The sequence below is a fragment of the Xenia sp. Carnegie-2017 genome, unplaced genomic scaffold (genome assembly GCF_021976095.1).
Source record: "Xenia sp. Carnegie-2017 unplaced genomic scaffold, XeniaSp_v1 HiC_scaffold_1, whole genome shotgun sequence".
Taxonomy (NCBI): domain Eukaryota; kingdom Metazoa; phylum Cnidaria; class Anthozoa; order Malacalcyonacea; family Xeniidae; genus Xenia; species Xenia sp. Carnegie-2017.
The window spans coordinates 7,772,861-7,790,353 of NW_025813402.1; the positions used below are offsets into that span (position 1 = coordinate 7,772,861).

Consider the following 17,493-nt stretch of genomic DNA (forward strand, 5'->3'; position numbering starts at 1 on the left):
GTAAAAAAATGCTAATTTCGACATGTTTGCATAGGATGATAAATGATAATTGGTCTTTGAAGATAACAAAAAAATTACGGTCGTTCATTACGTAATTTATGACCAGCAAAGGATCGAATTTGAATTACGTTTCTGAACAGAAATATCACTAGTCCATCCCGCAAAGATAAGTCCAACCAATCAGATTTTAAAAGTTAAGTTTGCAGTTCTATCTTGGCTTTGTAAAAATTTTATTTTGGCCTATTTTCTTTCTGTTATGAACGCTTTCACGTTTCAGTTGTTTGTCATTCAATCCCTTTTATAGAATCTTGTCTTCAGATTTAGTGCACAATTTTTGAATGAATTATGAGAATTCGACATTTTTTTAACGACGATAAAAACCTTGCTCAACTCTTTATATAGCTATACTCGGTCTTTTAGCGATACGGCAGAGTTCCGAAATTCTGTGCCAAGCTGATGTTACGATATCGGGATGCATTAATAAAATATAAAAATTTATTGGGTAAAAATCATTATATTACAAAATAGAAAAATACTTTGCATACATGCCGAACATATTCATTCATTAAAAGCTAAAAATTCCATTAAATAACTATGGCTGATAGTTGGGGATGAACATATCAATTGAATAACGCATTTAAAACTTATAATTTTCACAGTGGTTTCAATGGTAGTATTAATATTTGTAAAATGACGTGCCATATCGAATCTTATCTTCTGGCAAGAGATATTTGCGCTAACCCCAAAGCTTATGGGCATTTGAATTAATTGATGTGAACAACAGAGTGCACAATATGCCCTTTCCGTCCCGACCCATACCTCCTAAAAGCAATTCCGCGTGGAAGTAAACAGTGTAAGTGGACTGGTTACATAAAATTATCTTAAGATCAATGCAGTTGTGCTAATTTATAAAATAGAAATTAAGAAGTGCTTGTTTAAAATCATCGGGCCCTCAGAACGTAGAATGTTTCTTGATACAACTTCTCTTCGCTAATTGTACACCTGATCACGGGGCCGACATCTAAATTCCTAGTTTCAGTTTCGTCATTGGAGTAATTAAACAGAAAATTTGCATAATTTTCGTTACCGACGACGAATAAGTTGATTTATGAAACTAAAAGACTACTTTATGACAAATTATCTTTCATTAAAGCCTCTTTCTCATTCTCACCATCCTTTATATAATCATTTTGCTTTGTTAAAGATCCGCTTTTACTTCCCTCTGACACAGTATTGCCATCAAAATTGATGTATAAATGATCATCGTATGTTCTCATGTTGATGTATTCCTGTTAAAAAAGAAGACATGCATTATTGACATATGTTCGTCTGCTGCAAACATACTTTAATGGGCATATCTGGGTCTTTGAGATGCAAGAAATTTATTAATTGTATAAATTATGTTTAATCATTCAATAGAATAAAATATGAATTAATAAAAAACGAAATTTCGACATTTTGTCACAGCTCTTAAGCTAATGATAATAACGATGCACTCCAATGTCCATAAAAATATTTGAACAAAGGCCAAAGCCATGATCGATTCCTCGGACCAGGAGTTGAGTTTCAATGAAATTGGTTTTTGCATCCTATTCCTCTCTCATTTAAGAAATAAAAGATGTTTACTGTGTTTGCACAGGCTTATGCAAACCGAGGAGACTTTTGGAAGAACTCGAAAGCAGAACAGTGCAAGAGCTGCTCGAGAGTTCTCACAAACGTCTCCGAGGTAATTCGAAACAGACAAATTTAAAATAAACGTTTTAATTTTTCCTGTAAAATGTATTCATGATCGATTTGCAAATTCTCTTTGACTGATTGATTGTTATGATTGATTTTATTGGTTGAACTCAGATGTGTTTTGCACAAGATAATGCAAACACAGCTCTAGACCAATCACCGCACGCGTTTTATTGTTTTTATTTTATAAATTGATATGTTAACAGGTAAATGTTTACTTACAAAATCGTCGTTACACATTCGGTCCAAGTAACGGCCGAGCATTTCAAAGTTTGGTCTACGATGAGGTGCGATATGCCAGCAATCCATCAAAAGGTTATACCTAGTTAAAGAAGCGTAAAAAATCGTGAAGCAAAGCAACAACCATCGACGATGTATTTGAGTTTTCTTTCTTCGCACATAAAATATTAAATCACAAATACGGATAGAAGTTAAAACATCAAGAAGAAAAATCTAAGATTTGCAACAGCGATGGACAATAGAAAACAAGAAGCCAAATGGAAAAGTTTTCATACAATTCGTCACTGCAATGCTTGGGTTTGTCCATTCTCATTCCATTCTGTAAAAAGCTGACAACTTCTTGCGAGTTCATACCAGGATAAGGAGATGCACCTGCAAATGTATGAAATACACGAGGTTCAAAAAGAGGTCAAGCCAATGCAATCGCAGGCACATGTAAAATTTTTCAAAGTACATTGTAAAAGCTTATTGTTGGATAAAGCAGCAGTAGTCTAATAGCGTAAAAGTTTGCTAAATTTTTCACGCTGTGCAAATTTTTTTGTGTTGACTATATAGATTTGGAAAGAAAGGAATGATGTGGATGTTTGGACTTTTAGTAGCCTTGGCCATCTTTCCTCCACAAAATCTTTTTTTGCAGCAAGTGAACTGTGAAAAATTTGCATAGTATGGTAGGCCACGCCACAACTATATATTTTGAAAATGTTATAACAATATTTTAATTCATAATTGGCAGTACCGAGAGTAATGATTTCCCATAACACGATAGCAAAAGACCATCTGAATAAATAGATTTTGAACAACGTTAAAATCTATGACAATACAAATGAAAATGACAGCGTAAAAAATGTAAAAATAGGCATACACATCGCTCTTTGTTGTCGAAATTCCATCTAATAAGGATTCAATAGCCATCCATTTGATAGGGAATCGTCCACCCTTAAAAAATCATTCACCATTAGTCAACTATATTTTACTTTCGCAAATCAAAATAAGTGCATTACAGCAGCATTCGAACAACGGTATATAAGAGCTATAGCAACCACGCAGTTGATGCAATTTTCAATAACTTGGTTAGCGCACCACACGAGAGAGATAGGAGAATTTCACGTTGGACTTAATAAGTGACTGATATGTCAATCAACTGGATGAGTTATTTCAATTACACTATAGTCTATCAGAAAGCAGTTTGTGATCTACAATGAATGGCAAATTTTTGTCACGAGTGTTATTTTTTTAAAACCCGTAAATTGCCAAAATTTTTATGCTGGAGGTAGATTAATAAACTTCTATGAACAAAATCGAAGTTGATTTTACAATAGTTCTCAACTCCCTTTTGAAATAAGATCATTCAGTTCATTTTACTGGGGAAAAGCCCCTTTGTATATCTTTACTATCGTACACCAGAAACGAACATAAGAGCTGAATTACATAGAGAAAACTCCTTTTCATAATCAGTGCGTTGGTCGAAGAATAAAGCAAAATCAGCATCATTATAATAGGCCTTTATGTTTTAAAAAATCAGTGGCAGATCCATCATTACAGTTAAAATAAATCACAACAGCCCAATTTTATATTCGCATCATTTTAAACAATAATGCAACTGATGTGAATTTCAAAAGAATGCAATTGTACCACTGCATCTTTTTGAAATTCAAATGCATCTTATAATATGTTGTTGTATTTTATATTATCTTATATTGGCTAAAGGAACAAACTATACGATTTTTTTAAATAAAAGGCTATAATTCGCCCGAAAAAAGACTAAACATATACGAAATGTGTGTTGTAACTTTCTCAATAAAATACGAACCGCTGTTTTACGAGTATAATGATCTTCGACGAATATGTCTCGTGCGAATCCAAAGTCTGAAACTTTGCAAATTTTGTTTTCATCAACCAATATATTTCTTGCCGCCAAATCTCTGTGGATAACCTGCAGAAGAAAAACATTCCATTGATTTCGGAAGGCGGACTTCGGAGAAATAGACGGGGAAGAGACTGAGCTCACTTATGATGGTTATCCGTCTATCTGATATTACCACAGATAATATACGGGGTTGGGGCATGTGGGGTGGGGTGTGTCAGAAGTAGGGTGTGTCAGAGGTGGGACGTGTGAGAGGTGGGGTTTGTGAGAGATGGGGTGTGTGAGAGGTGGGGTATGTGAGAGGTTGTGTGTGTGAGGTAGGATATGAGAGGTGGGGTGTGTGAAGTGGGGGTCGGTGGGTACTGAGAAACCTGAGAACTTCGTTGATTAGAAAAAGTTGTGTAGATGATAATGTGCAAATATTATTTCTTGGTTACTCATGGCCCGCAATCTATTTTCTCGGTCTGAAATGGCGATTTCGAGAAAGCACAATTTATACGTTTTCAATAAGTAAATTCTTCAATGCTCCATCTTCTGCAAGTATTCATAGGAGTTTCCACACACCTTTAAATTTGCGAGGTGCGCCATTCCTCTGGCAATCTGAGTACCAAACATGAGCAACTCATTCGAAGTCAATCTTGATGACGGACGCTTATAACAATCCAAGTAATACTGATCTCTTACACCACGACTAGCTCGAAGAAAGCTTTGAAGGTCACCATAGGCACAAAATTCGACAATGACCATCAACGGTTCTGAAAAAACAGAAAACGAGTCGATTTCGTTTGTGGTGGAATACACTAAAGTATGAACAAATGTATAATACCTGATTTTGTACAGCAGCCCATCAAATTGATAACATTTTTATGAGGTTCAATCAGCTTCAACAACTCCAGTTCAGCAATGAGGTCTTTTTTCGAAGATGCACTTTCATTTTCTGCAAGCAAATTATAACTGAGATGGATGCTAGATTTCTATAGCAATATTATGTAAAAACTGTTATAACAACTATTACAAACACAGTCACTCCATAATATTATCAATACAAAACATCAAAGATAATCACTACCAAGCTAAAGTAATATAAGATCAAGTGATCAACAACATCAACAACTAAAACAACATCAACAACATCACCATCACCAATATCAACAACAACATCATCAACAACAACAACAACATCAACAACTATAACAACATCATCAACAACATCACCATCACCAATATCAACAACAACATCATCAACAACAACATCAACAATTATAAGAACATCATCAATAACAACAACAACATCATCAACAACAACAACAACATCAATAACTATAAGAACATCATCAACAACAACAACAGCATCAACAACTATAACATAGAATCACCCCATGCAACCGGAATAAGCAGTGAAAAGCCATATGGAACAAACAATAATCATTTCTGGCCAAATTACCTTTAACAAATTTTACAGCAACGGGCGTGCTACCAGAGTTATAGCCGCTAATTCCTTCTGCTTCAGCTTTCATGACAATACCGAAAGCACCGGAGCCAAGTACATTTTGTAGCACAAGTCTCTCTCTTGGAAATTCCCATTTATTTGAAGTAGTCAAATGAAGAACAACCCCAGTACCTGACCCAGTGTTAGTCGATAGACGGTCACCTTTCTGCAAGAAGTTTATCAATGCCGTCTGCAAAACGTAAAATATTCAGGAATTCAAGCCCTCGCGCTAATAGCTCAAACGTCAATTTGAAGTATTTGTCAAAAAATACTTACGGTGTCATCAGTTTCACTCTTTCCTACCAAACGCTGGGCATTTTCAGCCGCTTTTTTAGCGCTGTTTCGTTGTATTTGCCTCATAAATATACACACGACGATAATGGCAATAATAAGCACGAGAAACCCTCCTGCCACGCCAGCATACAACACAATTCTATCCGTTTCTTTGGCCTTACCCTTGCCGGTTGAAGGTGAAGCTATAGAAAAAGGAGAAGCATGCGTGTGTTAAACATTTGTATGGATAGAAAAAAAACAACATGGAGAAAGTAAGTCGCATGCCGATTAGTTGTAGAAAGACTAAAAGGTTTAACGTCGCATAAAAATTGAGAAATTCAGGATATCTACTTTATTCAAGTTTGCAAGGTTCACTTGAAAAGATAACGCTGACTATACAACTATCTGAATGATCAACGTATTCCTGAGATATCCCTCTCATTCAGCAATTAATTATTCCTAATTTTAAAAAAGCAAGATGAGCAACATGAAAATAAAAAAAGAGTTTGCAAAAAGTTCCACAAATGTGATGAAAATATCTTTACCTAAACCAGTTCTCTTTATTACTGGAACACTTGGATCACTCGGGCCGATTTCATTCACAGCGATCAACTGTATATGGTATTCTGTGTTTGGTCGTAAGCCGGTTATTGTGTAGACAGGGCGCTTTTCAATAAGTATAGGTATCTTTTGAAACTGACTTGTAGTGTTGTATGGCTTATATTGAATTGTCATTGACGTTACGGGCTTTCCACCGTTTTTCTCAGCCAGTTTCCAGCTCAAAGTAATCTTTCTTCTGTACGAAACCACTGTTTGGATTATGGGAGCAGATGGTCTACCTATAAACATTATTTTAAGTATAGGCATCAATTAGACAAATAAAGTACGCAAATATAGAATAAAGGGCCTTTGAAATTTGGGTAGTCAGACAATAGTTACTAGGTAAAATGACCAGTGAATCATTTTTCTAAATATTTCTAAACACTGTACATGACAAAAGATAGACAGTAGCTACCTGAACAAAGTCAACTTTCGCAAAAATACACAGTGAAAATATGGAACTCAAATTTTCAGATGTGCATAAGGCACCTCATCAAGAAATTATTGCTAAGAGACCATTTAATATTGAGAAGATGAGTGCTAAAGTGTTTTAACTCTTACAAGAGATGCATCTTATGATATGAGCCTTAAATCAATACATTACAAAGTGACCAAAGAAATATGATTGAAGTAAAAAAGCGAGTTAATAAACATTAGGTCTAGTTAAAATGCGTGTTTATTTTATGATATATACTTTGTACCTTCAGACTTAAAATACTTAATATTCAATGTTTACGCTATTGAATGATATACGTGGCATTTTTACACTTACTGTAACCACGCAAATTTATTTCTTGTGGTTTGTCGTCTTTGCCTAGCATGCAACGGTAAGAACGTAGATCTTCTTTTCAACGTCCTTTATCATCAAAAAACTCGTGCTATTTTCAAAGTAATGCTTCGTTTTCACTTGATATCTTCCTACTAAACCCTCTGCACTCGACAGCCTTTGCTCATAGCCCTTGTCGTCAATCCATCTCCATGAAAATTTTGGCCTTGGAAGACCAACAGCTACACAAGCAACGACTCCATCTTTTCCAACAGTCGCAAACGAGTCGCCATTTGATATGAATCGTGGAGGAACTGACAGGATACAAAACACGTTCATGTACATATATCAAGACTAAGTCATATTAATCTTACAATACAGGTTGAAATATACAGTCATAAAATGGCATACCTGTCATATCAACAGAATATATTTTAGAATCACGGCAATATATATTAGTTGAAGTGCACTCGTAATCTCCCCGATCTTGTATGGATAGAAAAAAAACAACATGGAGAAAGTAAGTCGCATGCCGATTAGTTGTAGAAAGACAAAAAGGTTTAACGTCGCATAAAAATTGAGAAATTCAGGATATCTACTTTATTCAAGTTTGCAAGGTTCACTTGAAAAGATAACGCTGACTATACAACTATCTGAATGATCAACGTATTCCTGAGATATCCCTCTCATTCAGCAATTAATTATTCCTAATTTTAAAAAAGCAAGATGAGCAACATGAAAATAAAAAGAGTTTGCAAAAGTTCCACAAATGTGATGAAAATATCTTTACCTAAACCAGTTCTCTTTATTACTGGAACACTTGGATCACTCGGGCCGATTTCATTCACAGCGATCAACTGTATATGGTATTCTGTGTTTGGTCGTAAGCCGGTTATTGTGTAGACAGGGCGCTTTTCAATAAGTATAGGTATCTTTTGAAACTGACTTGTAGTGTTGTATGGCTTATATTGAATTGTCATTGACGTTACGGGCTTTCCACCGTTTTTCTCAGCCAGTTTCCAGCTCAAAGTAATCTTTCTTCTGTACGAAACCACTGTTTGGATTATGGGAGCAGATGGTCTACCTATAAACATTATTTTAAGTATAGGCATCAATTAGACAAATAAAGTACGCAAATATAGAATAAAGGGCCTTTGAAATTTGGGTAGTCAGACAATAGTTACTAGGTAAAATGACCAGTGAATCATTTTTCTAAATATTTCTAAACACTGTACATGACAAAAGATAGACAGTAGCTACCTGAACAAAGTCAACTTTCGCAAAAAAATACACAGTGAAAATATGGAACTCAAATTTTCAGATGTGCATAAGGCACCTCATCAAGAAATTATTGCTAAGAGACCATTTAATATTGAGAAGATGAGTGCTAAAGTGTTTTAACTCTTACAAGAGATGCATCTTATGATATGAGCCTTAAATCAATACATTACAAAGTGACCAAAGAAATATGATTGAAGTAAAAAAGCGAGTTAATAAACATTAGGTCTAGTTAAAATGCGTGTTTATTTTATGATATATACTTTGTACCTTCAGACTTAAAATACTTAATATTCAATGTTTACGCTATTGAATGATATACGTGGCATTTTTACACTTACTGTAACCACGCAAATTTATTTCTTGTGGTTTGTCGTCTTTGCCTAGCATGCAACGGTAAGAACGTAGATCTTCTTTTTCAACGTCCTTTATCATCAAAAAACTCGTGCTATTTTCAAAGTAATGCTTCGTTTTCACTTGATATCTTCCTACTAAACCCTCTGCACTCGACAGCCTTTGCTCATAGCCCTTGTCGTCAATCCATCTCCATGAAAATTTTGGCCTTGGAAGACCAACAGCTACACAAGCAACGACTCCATCTTTTCCAACAGTCGCAAACGAGTTGCCATTTGATATGAATCGTGGAGGAACTGACAGGATACAAAACACGTTCATGTACATATATCAAGACTAAGTCATATTAATCTTACAATACAGGTTGAAATATACAGTCATAAAATGGCATACCTGTCATATCAACAGAATATATTTTAGTATCACGGCCATATATATTAGTTGAAGTGCACTCGTAATCTCCCCGATCTTGCTGTCCGACATCAGATATGGATAACAAGCCAGTTGAATGCGTAAGTTTTCTGGCAGGCAACGGCCGACCATCCACTCGACGCCACGTGATCAAAGGTTTTGGAAATCCAGATGAAACACAATCCATGTTTAGTTTTTCACGAGCCTTGATTTTCATGTTGGTTTCATTTTTTGACTCAATCTTTGGTTTTGCTAAATATGTCAAAAAAGAGAAAATAACTTATATTTTGAAAAGTATTTGAAAGTAACAAACGATTTTTTCCATGCCCGCCTTCTCTTCATCTCACAAACACAAGAAAAGAGAACTCCTTCAATCTCATTCTAGAATGACTAGACTGTCCTAACTTCAAAGGAAATTGTTACACGTTGTGACTTGTGAGGTGTGCTGACCTGGTTAATGTTTAACAATTTAGTGGGTAAGAATCTTTTGAAACTTTTGATGACAAACTTTGGGTCGGGCTGCAATTTTTTATTTTGAAAAAGACCAATGGAGTGAATTTTCCAATGAATGCTACAACCAAACATCTTGTTCACACCTTCCAAATCTTTGCACGAAAAACAGAAAACGGGGAGGGGAGTGATACCGCGGCATTAGTACAAGACGAAAGAAAAAAAAATCTTACATTTCACAATGACAATGTGGTCTGTCAATTCTGCGTAAGTCGTATTGCGCATCAACGATATTACCAAACATTTGTATCGCCCAGCTATGTATCTACTTATGTTGTTCAACTTGATATCGAATGTGTTGGGAATTACTTCAGGTCGACCGCTGTAATATCGCCCACCACGTATGAGGACCGCTTTTTGTCCAAAACGTCTCTTAATGATGTCCAACTGTTTGTACATTGTACCAGCAATTTTTCTTTCTTCTACAGATGCGAACCATGAAATGTCCTTATGACGCTTTTGCGATTTAGACCCACAAGAAAATGTAACGTTTTTGCCTTCCATGACCGTAAAATTTTTACCCCAAAAATGTTTTCCATCAGCTATATCAATGAAGAAAACGCGGTTATTATTTCATGACGTGTGGATTATATATATTTCATGAAGTAATTGTTACGCGTTCCCAAATACCTTGAAGTGCAAACTATACTATATATTATGTATATTTTGTAAATCAGTGCCATAATACTTGTATTGAAATTACTTGTATTGTCATGTGAATTTCTCAACAAATAAGATTGCTGATTGGTCAGTGAAGGTGAAGGGCCATGTTCATAAATTTATATGTCATAATCAGTAATCACTGCAGTCTTTCAATATACCCCAATGATAAAACCCAATGAAGTACGAGATCCACATCTGAATACTACACCCTCTCAATTATTAGTCTGTCGCCTTGTGCAGCATAATTCAGATTGATACAGGTTTTACTAAAGGAAATTAAGATCTTCTACTTCTGCCAGAGTATTGATAACACAGCAACATCTTTAAAGATATTTATGTCCAATTTCTTTTCTACCTTCGAGAAACACAATATAATGGAACTCTTTGACAAAAATACAAGACGATCAAGCAAATTATTCCACAAACAATGGATTTAAGACTATGAGCATTTTTTCAATATATGTAGACTATATTACATCATCGTTGTGTAAAACTGACCATATTCTTTTATAAGATATCGACTATCACCATATACACATGAGATCCAAAGCACGATAAGAAGTAGTATGTTCCTCACAACTGATCCCATATCTACAAGGAAAAATGTAGTAAACATACAGTGTCAAGTTGCACAGCTTAATCCATATAAACATGCAGTGGACGCACTGCAAATGAGTCTTAGTTTAAATTTTCCCAGGTACATGTCCTTACATTATTAACCTCACCGACTATACAATTCTCTCTATTTGCTAAGCTTTCCTGCTAATTAGTTTATACAAAACGTTAATGCAATTAACGGTAAAGCGTTAACGGCTACGAATGTCTTAAATCATCAATCTGGTAAAATTGGCGATGTAAACCAGTCAAACATGACTGATATATAATTGCGATCATGTTGCCAGAACGCTCAATCATCTTATACATATCAATATGGTCCAGTCCACGAGTCGACTGCCATTTAAGATTTTAATGAAAATAGTAACAGTAAAAATCAAGTGAATACAGACTGTGTGTAGGTTTGGGTGTCCTTGCTAAACGATGTTCACATTTAGAAATTATTGATGTGATCTCAGATCATGTGAATGATGTGTAATATAGTTAAAGAGAAAACGGCACAAGTAGTGTGGTCCAATGTACAAAAAAGTATAGAAACTATTGATATGATCATGTAAGTCATGTGTAATGTACAGAGCAAAAGGCAACGAGTAATGTGGTTCATTGTACAAAAAAGTATGGAAACTATTGATAAAACCATGTAAGTTATGCGTAATGTACAGAGAAAATGCAACAAGAAAATGCAACGAGTAATGTGGTTCATTGTACAAAAAAGTATAGAAACTATTAATAAAGTCATGTAAGTTATGCGTAATGTACAGAGAAAGTGCAACAAGAAAAGTGGTCCAATGTACAAAAAGGTAAGGAAATTATTGATGTGATCTTGTAAGTCATGTGTAATGGACAGAGAAAATGCAACAAACAATGTGGTCCAGACACCAGATACAAACTTGACTTGAACTTCCTTAGTTTTCTATGCGCTACTGATTGTCTTTTTTAAGGAAGATCAGGCAGTGAAATCCAGGGCGCAAAACCATATGATATTTTTATATTGCTTTCTACATTCACTTCTACATTTTCCAAACCTAATTGCATTTTGATATGCTACATTTTTATGTTAAAACTAAATTACCGCTATAAAATGCTTTAATTATACACATCAACTTTTCGTATTCATCGCTAGGCTACTAGTTAACAATTCGTAATAAACCTAAAACCTATTCATTCTCGAACTCCTACACCCAAACTATATCTCAGTTTCATATCACTGACGTAGATTTGTCCTTCGCCAGCTCCTCTTTCATAAGACTAGTGGATCGCATAAAAATCACATCCCCTCCTCTTAATCGGATGTTTAAAATAGCAACACACTGAATATTTGAATACAGTAAGGGTAGCTAAGATATGGGACCGTTGTTTTTAGACATAGCAACGTTTTTGACATTTTGAATAAGGAGTTCTGCTATTCATCTTTCAAGGTTTTTCTTTAAATTTGATGTTATTGAAAGAATCCAAAAATATTAGGATGTCTAATTTACAATTTACCCAGCTTGATGCCGCGATGAATAAGCTGATTATTGTTAAGGCTTATCATCCCAAGAATTGTGGAAGAAATTAAAAGAAAATCTTTTCCTTATAGCTGAGTGGCTGAACGAGCCAGTGCCAAAAGACGATGGGGGTCTACCAGGTCAGCAGAGAACTGCGTTTTAGGCAGTTAATATGATTTTACATTGAGCAAAAATCAAATGCTGATAGTTTTTAATTGCAATAAACTGTAAATAATTTGTTTGTTTAAACATGCCGTAAATTGTACTATGGCTTGCACTCTTAATGATTATAATATTTTTTGCGATCGTTTTTCAAAAGCCAATTTGGTGAAAAAGTCTATTTCAGTAAAGATTATTATCAATAAGTTTAAGACAGTTTAGTGAGATTATCAAACATGCCATATTTTAAATCCACCCGAGCACTTGTGGTATGGCATGGTATCAAGTATTATGGTAATCACATAATAAAGAAGTTGATTTGCGTCACAAAAAATTTCATTGAAGTAGCCTGCTCTTTGTTCCCTATCAGTCTGTGTTGGAGGTTCATGGTTTGAATACTTGTAAATTAAAACAAACGAAGTAAAGAATCCTTGGTGTATTTTTTCTTAAAGTGCTACTGAAGTGAAATTTTGGGTATCGATTTTTTCCTATAATCAAATAGTTCTATCTTTCCTGATCACTTTGGTATAATTTTTATGCATATTGAAGCACGGGATCATCAATAAATTTTTGCTCAAAGTTGGGTTACGCGTGCGAATTTTTACTCCTGAAATATTATACGGATGTGACGTAATTAAAAGGACGGAAGTCGAAGTATGAGCATTGATTTACTAGTATTTTGTTAGATTTTTAACACATATACACAATAAAATATGAGTTCTTCAAGCAGTGAAAGCGAACGCAGTTCGGATACTGAAAACTCAGATATAGCAAATGAAAATTTACTTTCGAATTCCGGCGATGAGGATACAATTGTGGCTAATTCAGTTGTAAATCCTTACGAAAATGAACCTCTTGCGAACGCAGTCGGAGAGAATTTTGTGTCGGTCGAAGAAGACGCAGATGGCTTAGAACCTCGAACATTGGAAGCGAGGTTCGAAGGAACCGTTCAGTTAGATAAGTGGTAAGTTGATAAATGTTATTAGAACTCTAGAAGAAATTAAACCATGAATTAAACATGTTGTTTTGTCCTTATGTCGTGGTGCATAAATATGATAACAAACCACTTTTTTATAGGTGTGCATGTAGCTTGTGTCGTACTCAACTGCTGACAGATGCCATTGAATACCGTTGTTGTCTAGAGGTTGGGCCTACTTTACATAAACTGGTATTCGATGGTAGCATTGAAAAAATTAGCTGTGTTACTCTTCACGAAGAGTACACGATTATGACACATGCTACAGTCTTGAAGAATGTTGGCTCACTTCTAAGAGACCAAGATGGAAGGTCATACAAGTGTCGTAGAATACATGAAAATGAGTTAGTACATTTTGATTTCTAATTTTGTTTTGTAACGAATGATTAATATCTTGCCATGTATCTCTACTTTTACCTTTATGTGGTTCATTATTGTGCTGTGATGCTTCACAATTTTGTTGTGTGAAGTCAAAATAAATAATCAAATAGAAATTACTATTTTGAATTTCTCATAGATACTTGAGAGCAGTTGCATACCGTTGGGTCATTCGATGGCTGTGTGGATGCCTTGGTTGGGAAAATTCTAGACCATTAGCTCCATGTATCTACACAGACATCCGAAAACGATTTCCATTACGAAATCCCCTAGGCCAAGAACATGCTGGCTACAAGTCAGCACAGGAAAGAAACTGATAGAAGTAGGAAACATTTTTTGTAGCATAGTATATTATTTTATAACTAACTTTAAAGTTGGCCTGCTAAGAATATTTGTCAAGTAATTCTTGTGGACAATGATTTTTTGGATGTCCTTTCATTGGCTGTCCACAATTTTTGCATAAGCACGTTTTTTTTGGATCTGAAGGACCTGTTGAAGCAGCTTGTTTTTCTTTGTCTAAACCTTTTGCTTGCAGTACATCTTGCTGTTGATCTATAAATAACAATTTAATGTGTTTACTTTTAGAATGCACTGGCCATACCTATTATACATGGTAGCATGAACAACTTACATGTGGGAAACAATGGTGTTGAAGATAGTTGTTTCCTATCCAAATGCCGTTGGATTTCAACTTGCTCTTGTTTTGGCAGCGGTTCTGGTGAATCCTCTCTAACTGGTTCACTATCAACGCTTTCTGTCGTGTTACACTCGTCAGAATTCCCTTCATCATCAGTATGTTTAACAGCAGGTTCAACATCTTTTACACTTCGTGTTACTTCACGCAACACCTGTTGAAGATAATAAGACACATTTACATGCATTTCCAGGTTGTGCATACAAACTTGTGTAATTTAACTTGTATAATTTTGTACTTACAACTCTGCGGTCGCGATTGCTCTTATCACCTTGGATTGAAATGCCTTTTACAGAGTCTATGGTTGGAACAGCATCAGAGCGCAATTGTCGTCTCATGTTTAGCGATTTTGCAACTGTTGCGTTCACGGTGAATGCAGAATCTGCGAAATGTATTGAACATAGCACAGAGTACTGCTGAGGAACGAATTTTGGCCTATGTCTCCTAACAAATTTTGTCCATTTACTCAGCCTCTCCTTGTCATTCATGGGGAAACGATGTACTGAGACACCCTCTGTGTGTTGACTGTTTGTACAACTTTTTCCGTTGGGCCAACCAGCAACACAATATTGTCCTCCTCGACGATTTTTTTGCAGAATTTTGCCTACTCGCCATATTTTAACTTGCGGTGTATCGTTACGTTTGACTAACTTAATAAAAAAATTATTCTCCTTATATTATGTGCGTTGTGATAATATTGCATGGGTTTTAAAACCATAGACTACGTCAAGGATGCGACACCCATATGATAAGAATGATAAGTCTAATCCAGAAGTTTATAAAAGTAGTATACATTGGATGATTGGAAATAAGCGCGTTACAGTTAGTTTCTGATAACATTGCGTGTGTGTTAAAACCGCAGACATAGTGAAGGATGCGGCACCCAGTTTATTGAGAAATATAAGTTAATTCAAGAAGTTTATAAAACTCTAATCGATTGTAAATGTTGCTTACCTATGCGTGTTGCTCATTTGTCACTAAATATACGCAATTTTTGCGAAGAGAAGTTATAAAATATGTAAAATTCCAGTTGGAAATATGCTTGTTCGTATATAATTTTTATGTACTAAGAGCTTTAAAATTGAACTTCCGTCCTTTAAATGACGTCACGCACGCAAAGTCAAATTCGCATCAAAACAATCAAATATGCCATGTTTGAACGCAAAGTTCGATGCGTTCCCATCCACTAAATTCAGTGGGCGATAGCTCAAAATGATCAGTAAAATACAGAGAAAACGTTTGTATCGAAAAACGAAATATGAAAATTTCACTTCAGTAGCACTTTAAATTCATTTATTAGTCACACAGTTTTCTCAAAAAAATTTCCCAAATAAATCTCAAATTTCTCGTTCTCCACAATAAAAAAGAACGAAAAACTCCCAACTGCTATAGAAACTCGCTTGAACTAGTTACAAAATCCCGATTTGCAATCGTGGCATCTAGAGAGCTTGGTAGAATGAGTTGCGTTGATGATTTCGAAATGTGTTGACATCATGAAATGCATTATTTAGAATTGACTTTAAATAGCAATATGCTTCGGTAACTGCAAAACATTAAACGTGCAATTGATTCTGGCAACAAGTTTCTTGATATTTTTGTCGCATTGTATTATATTTGCAAAGTGATCGATACTTCGATTACGATCGATAAATAACCAAAAAGGCGCTTTAACGTTTTATGTTGAAATTTGCGCATTAAAGATGAGAAATAAAAGACCACAAACAACAGACGTTTTATGTAAATTTACTGGAACTAACCTCAAGATGACGTGGCCAAAAATGTTACAAGTAATGTGCCTATCAGAAACACCTGAGAAAAACATAAATTTTAACTTCCAATCCGAAACGCGTCGTCCCACACTGAAAGATGCTTGCACTTGGTGATAAAAAAACGCTGCAACCGAATCGACGTTTCCGGAAGTTCATGTAAACGTCGATTGCAAATTGAGTTAATTGCGTTCGTGAGCAGCTAATAAAATGGGTTTTAATAGGTCGCTGTTACCATATTACAAAATACAGTCAGCGTACGTACAAATTCAAGCCTGCTTTATGCATTGGTCAGCGGTAGTAGAAGTGAAATGGAATGGCAAATTGTTGCATAATTTAAACCATTCCAGTCCAGAAGTGCTTTGTCATGCTTTGTTAGTTCAAGTTTGAGCATATAAGACACTTTTTTTGAATTTCTTGTTATAAAGTTCAAAATTCTGGTCAATATGACTTCATAATTGTTGCATAAATTTCTACCTTGGTGGTTGAAGATGCCAGCATAAAATCAATTTGTTTTGTCGTTTTGTCGACTTCATTATTACTTCAACCCCCAATAAGGAAGCAGTTTTATCTATCTCCGTTTGGGTTTGCTTCCTTTTTCGTTTGGTAAATTGTGGATTGAAGGATGAAGGCACTTATCCCATAATCTCAAAATCACAGGATGAGGATAACCTCATGTCAAAATAATGCCACATACAATCCATCTAAGATAAAGCTCCATTATACGCAATTCAAATAACCTTTACTTACCTTACTTGACTAATGCTGTGTTGAAAAGCTATAACTACTCTGGCGTTGCTTAGAGTTCATCCATTTATCACATACCTTTACACGTATTTGAAGACTGAAGTTGATGTATCTTGAAGCCGTAAAATCTCTTTTACAAGTATTAGCCATTTCGCTCTCCTAGATAATTCTAACTTTCCAAATGGAAAGTGCCTTGTTACACTTTTTATGGTAGAGCGTGTCTCAGAAAAAGCATATCCAAATTCGAAGCGCTTATTGTGTGTAAGTTACTGAATGAACGGCCGTAGTTTTGAAACACTATGAACAGCCTGCACGCTAAATATGGCGACAAAGAATGTCATGTTGTTTGTAGCATGCAGAAAAGTCTTGGTCAAAATCGCATCCTTTCACCTCAGCTCTGGGAATTAAGTACCAGCGATTTGAAAACCAGCTTTGTTTGGTTCCTTTGTGACTACAAACAGAATTAAATGTTGGTATCCTCATGCG

At 35.3% G+C, this 17,493-nt stretch overlaps 3 protein-coding genes across 5 annotated transcripts; 1 reads left to right on the top strand and 2 right to left on the bottom strand.

Moving 5' to 3' along the window:
- Positions 1-662: 662 nt before the first annotated feature.
- Positions 663-17,058, bottom strand: LOC124441598 (fibroblast growth factor receptor 2-like). 2 transcript variants are annotated; one of them, XM_046992075.1, is made up of 18 exons: positions 17,046-17,058; positions 16,252-16,363; positions 10,684-10,776; positions 9,696-10,064; positions 8,995-9,264; positions 8,589-8,897; positions 7,760-8,053; positions 6,149-6,442; positions 5,607-5,806; positions 5,286-5,520; positions 4,668-4,778; positions 4,406-4,596; positions 3,788-3,910; positions 2,840-2,913; positions 2,714-2,754; positions 2,253-2,349; positions 1,960-2,059; positions 663-1,289 (listed from the first exon to the last, which is right to left on the bottom strand). In XM_046992075.1, the coding sequence occupies exons 3-18, from the start codon at positions 10,772-10,774 to the stop codon at positions 1,128-1,130; spliced, it is 2,961 nt and encodes a 986-aa protein (XP_046848031.1). In that variant the 5' UTR covers positions 10,775-10,776; positions 16,252-16,363; positions 17,046-17,058; the 3' UTR covers positions 663-1,127. The 2 variants fall into 2 exon arrangements, with proteins under 2 accessions (XP_046848031.1, XP_046848038.1); XM_046992082.1 differs by lacking the exons at positions 6,149-6,442; positions 17,046-17,058 and having other exon boundaries at positions 16,252-16,370.
- On the top strand, positions 12,903-15,169 carry LOC124441677. 2 transcript variants are annotated; one of them, XM_046992146.1, is made up of 4 exons: positions 12,903-13,410; positions 13,524-13,766; positions 13,940-14,122; positions 14,386-15,169. In XM_046992146.1, the coding sequence occupies exons 1-3, from the start codon at positions 13,160-13,162 to the stop codon at positions 14,115-14,117; spliced, it is 672 nt and encodes a 223-aa protein (XP_046848102.1). In that variant the 5' UTR covers positions 12,903-13,159; the 3' UTR covers positions 14,118-14,122; positions 14,386-15,169. The 2 variants fall into 2 exon arrangements, with proteins under 2 accessions (XP_046848102.1, XP_046848109.1); XM_046992153.1 differs by lacking the exon at positions 13,940-14,122 and having other exon boundaries at positions 12,905-13,410.
- On the bottom strand, positions 13,776-14,982 carry LOC124441711. Its single transcript, XM_046992182.1, has 3 exons — positions 14,737-14,982; positions 14,432-14,648; positions 13,776-14,352 (listed from the first exon to the last, which is right to left on the bottom strand). The coding sequence occupies exons 1-3, from the start codon at positions 14,980-14,982 to the stop codon at positions 14,183-14,185; spliced, it is 633 nt and encodes a 210-aa protein (XP_046848138.1). The 3' UTR covers positions 13,776-14,182.
- Positions 17,059-17,493: the final 435 nt, after the last annotated feature.

What these genes read in the sequence shown, in the direction of transcription:
- LOC124441711 (XM_046992182.1), bottom strand. Translation starts at nt 14,982, where the DNA reads ATGAATGACAAGGAGAGGCTGAGTAAATGGACAAAATTTGTTAGGAGA. An exon ending in GCAATCGCGACCGCAGAGTT is followed by an intron (nt 14,649 to 14,736) that starts GTAAGTACAAAA and finishes TATCTTCAACAG; the next exon opens with GTGTTGCGTGAAGTAACACG. An exon ending in AACACCATTGTTTCCCACAT is followed by an intron (nt 14,353 to 14,431) that starts GTAAGTTGTTCA and finishes TGTTATTTATAG; the next exon opens with ATCAACAGCAAGATGTACTG.
- LOC124441598 (XM_046992075.1), bottom strand. Translation starts at nt 10,774, where the DNA reads ATGGGATCAGTTGTGAGGAACATACTACTTCTTATCGTGCTTTGGATC. An exon ending in TGCTGTAAAATTTGTTAAAG is followed by an intron (nt 4,779 to 5,285) that starts GTAATTTGGCCA and finishes ATTTGCTTGCAG; the next exon opens with AAAATGAAAGTGCATCTTCG. An exon ending in AAGCATTGCAGTGACGAATT is followed by an intron (nt 2,060 to 2,252) that starts GTATGAAAACTT and finishes TTCTTTAACTAG; the next exon opens with GTATAACCTTTTGATGGATT.
- LOC124441677 (XM_046992146.1), top strand. Translation starts at nt 13,160, where the DNA reads ATGAGTTCTTCAAGCAGTGAAAGCGAACGCAGTTCGGATACTGAAAAC. An exon ending in ACCGTTCAGTTAGATAAGTG is followed by an intron (nt 13,411 to 13,523) that starts GTAAGTTGATAA and finishes ACTTTTTTATAG; the next exon opens with GTGTGCATGTAGCTTGTGTC. An exon ending in CGTAGAATACATGAAAATGA is followed by an intron (nt 13,767 to 13,939) that starts GTTAGTACATTT and finishes AATTTCTCATAG; the next exon opens with ATACTTGAGAGCAGTTGCAT.